Raw genomic sequence first — 7319 nt, forward strand, 5'->3', positions numbered from 1 at the left:
ACAGCCAAAAATAAATAAATAAATTTATAAAAAAAAAACAAAGACGAGTGTCTTTATAAGAGACAAAAAAGGAAACACAGATGCACAGAAGAGAGGCCACGAGAAGACAAGTCACAGAGTGATGTGCCCACAAGCCCAGGAGGCCTGGAGCGGCGCGGAGCCGGAGGAGGCGGGAAGGATGGTCCCCCGCGCCTTCAGCAGGAGAACGCTGCTGGATTTTGGACCTCCAGCCCCCAGGACTGTGAGAGGGCACACTTCCGTTGTTTTAAGCCCCCCAGTTTGCGGCAATTCACTACTGCAGCCCCAGGAAGCTAACACACCCTCGGCGTCACTGATTCCACTTTACATATGAACAGAACAGGGTGAGGGACACGGCTGTGGGACGATCTCCCACCTTCTGCCCGGTGGAGGCCCAGAGCCACAGCCCGGGTTACGGCTGGAGCAGCTGCCGTCCACCCCCTCACCCGGCACCCTCCAGCCCCCCGCAGTGGGCTCCTTTAGCTGAGGCGCAACACCGCTCCTGGGAGGGGCGTGGCTGGGGCCCTTTGATGGGCAGCTGCTCCACCCCCTCTCCCTCCCCATCACTTCGGGCCATGAATTGATCCTATTTTTAAAACCTATTCTGTGAGGAGTGCTGTTTAGTGGAAAGCTGTTCAGTACCAGGCACCGGAGAAACAGAAATTCTCGGGTCTGGGCCTCAGACAAAGCAGGTCGTGCCCGGGAGAGACAGCGCCAGTGCCCCCAGGGAGCAGGGACACCACCAGCCCTTCCTGCGGAGCTGGGAGCACCCAGGGCTGCGCCCCTCGCAAGAAGCCCAGCGAGGCTGGTCACTCGGCGAGGGAGCGTCCCTCGCCTTCCCACCCCGCGCCCCGGGCCACCCACTCACGTGGCCGCTTTCTCTCCACGCCGGGCCGCGAGGGCCTGAGGACCCCGCTCACGGCAGCACCCATCCAGCTGAAGTGCGGAGCTGCAGGGCCACAGCCAGGCTGCAACCTGGCCCTGGGCGCCCGGACTCCAGGGGCAGGAGATGAAGCCGCCGCAGGGCCTGGGCATCTCGCTGCCGGGGCAGCTCTCGGCCAGGGGTGGAGGGGACTGCGGTCATCGTAGTGAAAGGAGGCACGGATGGGGCGATGACAAAAGCGCCAAAGATTAAAGCAAGGGGGTGCACGCAGAGGCACACGCACAAACACACACTCCTGTGCACGAGCACAAACTGCCACACACTTGATCACGCGTGCGTGCGTGCTCACACACGTGTGCTTAGACACGCACACCTGCACGCTTACACACACACACTCCACCACTGTGCACGGGCGCCACAGTGGGCACCAGCTGACCCGGTTCACGTCCCACATCTGCGTTTGGGAACCCGTCCCTCAGCTCTTAGAGCCTCTATTTTCCATCTGAGAAACGGACGCCACTCACCCTGCGGAGTCAAGGCACCAGCACAGCCCCCGCCTGGCACACAGAGGCCCTCGGTGAATGCCACACGCCAGCAAGCACAGAGCGGGCTGAGCAGGGACCTCGGCCTGGGCCCTGGGACATTCCCCACCACCATGAAACCCAGGGGAGCGCACCCGCCTCTGGGGTCAGCCCACCCCTGCCCTCTTCCGCACATAGTGGGCCCTGCTCACCAAAAGGGCCACTGAAAGACCCCCAGTGGGGCCCCTCGGAGCCCACCCCACCTCCTTTCCCGTCCCTCCGCGGGGCGGCCTCCCCCATAGCCCTCAGCCCAGTTCATTCTGCTCACGAGCAGCCCAGGGACCCAGGGGACACAGCCCGGCTTCTGCGGAGCTGAAACCCAAGAGGGGAGACAGTCAAACGCTGAAAAAGATCGATAAAGAAGAAAACTCTGAGGAAGAGCTGTCCAGGGGACCGCATTTGATGGCAGGGGTGGATGGCATTTGGGGGTGGACGACACTTGATGACAGCGGCTGTCATGGGGCCTGAGCACGGGGGTCAGAGACTCTCCCAAAGGGACAACGGACTCACAAGGGATATAAGGCGCCAGCCCGGCAGCACCTCAGGGAACAGCATTGTGCTAGAGGGAACAGCCAGTGCAGAAGCCCAGAGGCAGGGACCCAATGGGCAGGGCTGGCACAAGGGGAAGGGAAGAGTGGTCCGAGGTGTAGGCGGGCTCCAGCCAGGTGGGCCTGCTGAGCCGGGCCAAGGCCGCATCCCAGCACACCAGGGGCCCTGAGAGCTGTGAGCAAAGAGGGCCCAGACTCGCTGCGTGTGGCGAAGGGACACAGGGTGACAGCAAAGCTCCAGGCCCCTGCAGCTGTCCAGGCCAGAGGAGCTGCTGGCCTAGGCCGAGCAGAGGAAAGGGGGCCCAAGGCTAGGCTCTGCAGTAACCATGGTGACAGCGGGAGGGGCCTTCCCTCTGCGGAGGCCGCGCTAATTCGTGGGACCTCTTGGTGGGTGGATGACGGGGTGAGGGAAAGGAAGAGGAGGGCGATGCTGGATTGGGGAGGGGGGCACCTGGGCGGGGGTGCAGGGCCGGGGGCAGGGGGCAGGGTTGGGGTTCTGTCCCGGACACGTGAGCCTGAGAGGCCCATCAGACGCCAGGCGGCGTGCACGCAGGCAGCTGGACACACGCGTCTGAAGATGTAAAAATAACCATGGAGTCAGTCATGGGCACTCAGAGGCGTTTACAGCCCGGGGCCGAGAGCCTGGGGAGGGCGGGTGGCCGGGAAGAGGCAAACCTCCGGGCCTTGTGGGGGGCAGGGGGAGCCGGGAGAGGAGACGGAGGTTGACACCCACCCACGGGACACAGCCGGAGGAGCGGCTGTTGGATTTAGCCCTCGGAGGTCACAGTGACCTTGGGCAGTGCCTTCAGCAGAGCAGCTGGGCAGCGGCCTGGGGGCAGCCGAGCACTGGGGATGGGGGCTGCTGACCAGGGCCCGCCAGCCGGTGCCTCAGGCTGAAGCCCAGAGGGACCCCCTCTGACCCACAGGTCCAGGCCTGTTCCTGATCCAATTTGGGGGGAAGCGCGTTCACTGTGTATGCAGGGCGCAAGGGGGCTTCACGGGCTGCCACAGGCAGGCTACCCCGACCTCGCCGGCAGCCGCGGGAGCGGACGGTGCCCCGGGCCCAGTGCACGCCCACCACCCGTCCACCCTCCGCAGGGACCAGCTAGGACGCGTCCGGGTCACACAGTTGGTCCGAGCAGAGGCGAGACCTGAGCCCAGGTGCTCCGATTCCCGGTCCGGAACCAGGGGCTGCAGGAAGCCCTGGCCCCCTTGTCGAGGTCTCCATGGGGACGGGATGGCTGGCCACCACCCACACCCTGTCCTTGAGTGCCTGCCCAGCCCAGGACTGAGAAGTCACGCCCATTCCCGGGGGACACGGCCGATCCGAGGCCAGAAGGTGGGACCGGAGAAGGGACCCTCCCCACCATCACCACCTGGGACCCCCAACCTCTCGGAATGCGCCCACCTTAGTTAGCAGAGCTGCCACTGCACAGGAGAGGCACGGGCACAGGGGAACAGCTCAGGCGGCTTCAGGGGCAGGTGTCCCGAGGCCCCGGTTCCTGGGCAAGTTTGCAGGGCCCAGATGTTGCCGAGAGTGGCTGAGCTCACAGCACCTCACCGGGCAGGTCCCAGCCCCTGCCAGGCTGCCTGTGAGGGGTGACGCTGAGTCAGGGACCCTGCCCTCCAGGAACTCAGCACCTGGACTGAGGGCAGGGTTAGGAAGGGGGTACTGAACTAATACCTCACCTTCAGTGGCAGGAGCAGGTGCTGACCTCCCAGCCGGCCAAGGCGCTGGGGGCAGGAGGCAGCACCCAATCATTTGTGGGCCAGACCCCTTGGGTCAGCAAGTCTCAGCCCCTGTGCCTATAATGACCCCCCAAAGGCCCTGCCAGCTCCAGGAGTCAGGGTCCCTCCCGGTGGCTTTCCTGGGCTGAATAAAGCCCCAGCAGCTTGCACAGGAATTGGTGAAGCAGGGCCCTCGGAGCGGAGGGCCGGGGAGCCGCCCTGGCTGCTCAGGACCCCTCTGGGTGCCTCACCCGTGGGTGGGCCGCCCCCTCCACGGGGCAGCCGCGCGAGAGACACCCCTCCCACCATCCTAAGCCTCAACCCGGGAGGAAGAGAGGGGCTGCCCAGGGTCACCAGGGGTGGGCCCAGACCATCCTCCTCTCAAGGGAAAGGATCCAGGCATGAATTCTCTGGCCAGGAAAGAGGTCGAGACCCCAAGGAGCACAATCCCACTTAAGCATGACTGCCTTTTATAAAGATTGTTACTTCTTTCAATAAGAGGTTTTCCCTTTCATCTCTTTAAGTGAGGACACGGGGGCGGGGGGAGGGGGAAGCTGGGGCGAAGTGAGAGTGGCAGGGACATATATACACTACCGAATGTGAAATGGATGGCTAGTGGGACGCAGCCCCATAGCACAGGGAGACCAGCTCGGTGCTTTGTGACCAGCTAGAGGGGTGGGATAGGGAGGGTGGGAGGGAGGGAAACGCAAGAGGGAGGGGATATGGGGATACATGTATAGGTATAGCTGATTCACTTTGTTATACAGCAGAAACTAACACAGCATTGTGAAGCAATTATATTCCAATAAAGATTTTTAAAAAATCAGAGCTTTTCCTTCCTTCCACTAACTAAACTTTATTGAAAGAAGAATAAGTGGTCCTAGTTAAGAAAAGCGAAAACAGGAGAAAAGACACAAAGCGGAGAGGGGCCCTCCTACCCCCCCACCCGCCTGCAGCCCCTGATTCCCTCCTAACCTCTCCTTGTGCGCCCTCCTGCGAAGGAAATACTTTTCAAAAACAAGAGTCCTGGGTTTTCATGACAAGAAGGCAGGGCGGCCCCTCCTCTCTCCTTCCCAGGCTCCCCCTTGGCTGCAGCCAGGATCTGGGGAGTCTTAGCTGTGGGGACCCCAAGTACAAGGACCTGCCCCCAACACCCAAGGCCACCCGAGGGAGCTGGTCTTCAGGATAAGGGGGGCCAGGCGGCTGCATCCCTCCCAGCCAGGCCCCCCAACACACTAGAGAGGGGCCAGCTCATCAGCTAAGGGCCAGGGAGGGGAGAGCGAGGAGGGTCCGGAGCCTCTGACCCGTCGGGGAACCACAGCCACTGGCACCGGCCAGGAGGGAGAGGGAGGGCTGGCGAGAGCGGGACAGTGGCCCGGCGGGGTCAGCTTGGCAGCTCCGCCTCAGGCCAAGCACCCGTAAGATGATGACCGCGGCCCTCGTGCAGTGTGAGGATAAAGGGGGCGCTGCTAAGATAACGGCAGTGACAGCGGGGGTTCTGAGGCCCTGGGGACCAGGACGTGAGATGCAGGTCTCGGAGTGGACGGCAGCCCAGAGGGGCCGCGTGTACCTTCCACCACCCCTAATCCCCTCCCCGCCCGCAGTCCCCGGCCGCGTCCTGCCCGAGCGCCTTCCCCCTCTTCTCCGCGACTTCCCCTCCGGTCCAGCCCTGGCGCCCCTGCAGAGGAGGCTCTTCCCCGACGCCCCCGGCTCTCTACCGCTGGGCTGCACGTGGTAAGACCCAGGAAAGGCCCGATGACCACAAGCCCGCTTACAGACTCAGAGTCTACGGTGTTGAGGACCCACTGCAAACTCCCCTGCAGTGCACGAGGGCCCCCTCCACAGGTGTCCTCCAGGGCCGGCCAGAGCTCACCTCTCAACCAGCGCGCTCGGATACTGGCATAAAATCCACCACCAGGGGCTGCAAATCACTGCCCCCCCTACCAAGAGGGACAAGGCCCACCCCGGGACTGCTCTTCGGGTGGGCCACCTGTCCCAGAGGCCCGCACGGGCCCTGGCTCACCACCGTCCCGGCAAGCAACCCCCAACCAACAGCCAGCCCCCTGCCTCGGGCCATAGCCTCTTGGGGCAGCACGGCCTTCGCCCCCGGCTCTGCCACCCTCAGCTGGCCGGTGCCTCCATTCCCTGCCGGCTGGGGCCCCCGTCTCCCCAGCTCCGACCCTCCCCCACCCCTACCAGGCGTCCCTGAGCTCCCCAGGACTAGGGCCCCACAGCTCCAGACGCAGGGGCTGGGCATGAAAGACTGATCGGCTGAACGAAGGGTGCACGCAGCCCAGGCCCCCTTGGAGGGGAAGCTGAGGCCCAGGCAGGAGGTGAGTGTGTCCGCGGCCAAAAGCAGACCCTTCTATCGCAACCACGAGGCTCTCAGAGCCGGCTCGGCGCAAGGGATGGAGGAGGGGACCCGGGAGGGGCGCAGGGAGGGCGCCCTCCACACCCTGCCTGGGAAATGGCAGACACCCCAGGCGTCCCGGAAGACTCTCGGAAAGCCCGCACGTGTGAGGCAGCGTGCGCTCACACCCCCAGCAGCCCACACAGACCCCCGGGGGCCTGGGCCGGCTCCAAGGCACCTGTCTCCGGAAACAGCTGCAGCTGCACAGCTCGGAGCCTCCGGCCGCTGAGCTGGAGATGCCCGGCTCCGGGGCTCCAGCTGGCTCCTCCCGGCTGGGGTGCCGGCTCTGCCCAGGGGGCTGGGAGGGGGCCGTCCTCTCCTCCCGGGACGGATCCCACACACAAGGTAGATTTCACTCTTCTCCGTTCCCACCTGGCGGCCCAGCCTCGGCTCCACCTGGGGAGGGTGGAAGGGCCGCCTGGGGTCAGCGCTGCCGGGAACACCCATCCGCATTTGGATTCAAAGACACGACTCAATCCCCAACTGGGGCAGAACTTGCCGGGATGCTCCCTGCTGCGTGATGGGGGAGGGGGCCAGGACAGGCTCCTGCCCTTTCGCCCCTCGGGCCTCCACCGGCTCCCGCAGGCCCCTCCGAGCCTCAATCCGCCCTTCTGCCAAGGGGGTCGCCGCCCCGGGCCTGGAGTCTGAGGTGACGGCTCCCGGGCCCGGTGCGGTCGCGGGAGGGTCCCGCGTCCCGGCGTCCGCGGCAGGCGCAGGCCGGGGCGAGGCCGGAGCGCTCTCCGGTTACAGCCCTCGGCCCCGGCGCCGCCGGCTATTTCGGGCGAGCTGGCCGCGCTCCGGGCCGGCCGGGCGCAGGAGGCCGCCGCCGCCCGCCCCGCGCCCCGCGCCCCGCGCCCGCTCACCTGCCACCGGCGACGGCTTGCGCAGCACCAGCCACCTACTCCTCCACTGCGGGGACAGAGGGAGCGTGAGCGGCCGCCCGCGCCCCGCGCCCGCCCCGCGCCCGCCGCGCGCCCCGACCTTCTTGCCGTCCCGCAGCTTGACCTGGCCCTCCACCAGCGCCGCCTCGGTCATCTTCTGTCATGGTTCCCGCGCGCCCGCCGCGCCTCTCCCCGCCGCCCCGCGGCCGCCCAGCCCAGGGTCACTTTCAAAATAGCTCCGGGAGGGCCCTGCGCCGGCCGGCGGGGCGG

At 65.5% G+C, this 7319-nt stretch overlaps 1 protein-coding gene across 9 annotated transcripts in view; it reads right to left on the reverse strand.

Annotated features, from left to right (window-relative positions):
• DOK7 (docking protein 7) overlaps positions 1-7319 on the reverse strand; it is a 34509-nt gene extending 27190 nt beyond the window's left edge. For 5 of the 9 annotated variants that reach the window (XM_059923673.1, XM_059923678.1, XM_059923682.1 and 2 more), the window contains exons 1-2: positions 7150-7319; positions 7032-7077 (exon numbers count right to left, since the gene is read on the reverse strand). In XM_059923673.1, the coding sequence (XP_059779656.1) occupies positions 7032-7077; positions 7150-7203 (100 nt within the window). In that variant the 5' untranslated portion in view covers positions 7204-7319. Of the gene's footprint in view, positions 1-3438; positions 3621-6346; positions 6515-7031; positions 7078-7149 lie in introns of those variants that run through there. The other 4 variants (XM_059923674.1, XM_059923676.1, XM_059923675.1 and 1 more) reach the window with 4 other exon arrangements.

Source organism: Balaenoptera ricei, chromosome 5 (genome assembly GCF_028023285.1).
Source record: "Balaenoptera ricei isolate mBalRic1 chromosome 5, mBalRic1.hap2, whole genome shotgun sequence".
Taxonomy (NCBI): domain Eukaryota; kingdom Metazoa; phylum Chordata; class Mammalia; order Artiodactyla; family Balaenopteridae; genus Balaenoptera; species Balaenoptera ricei.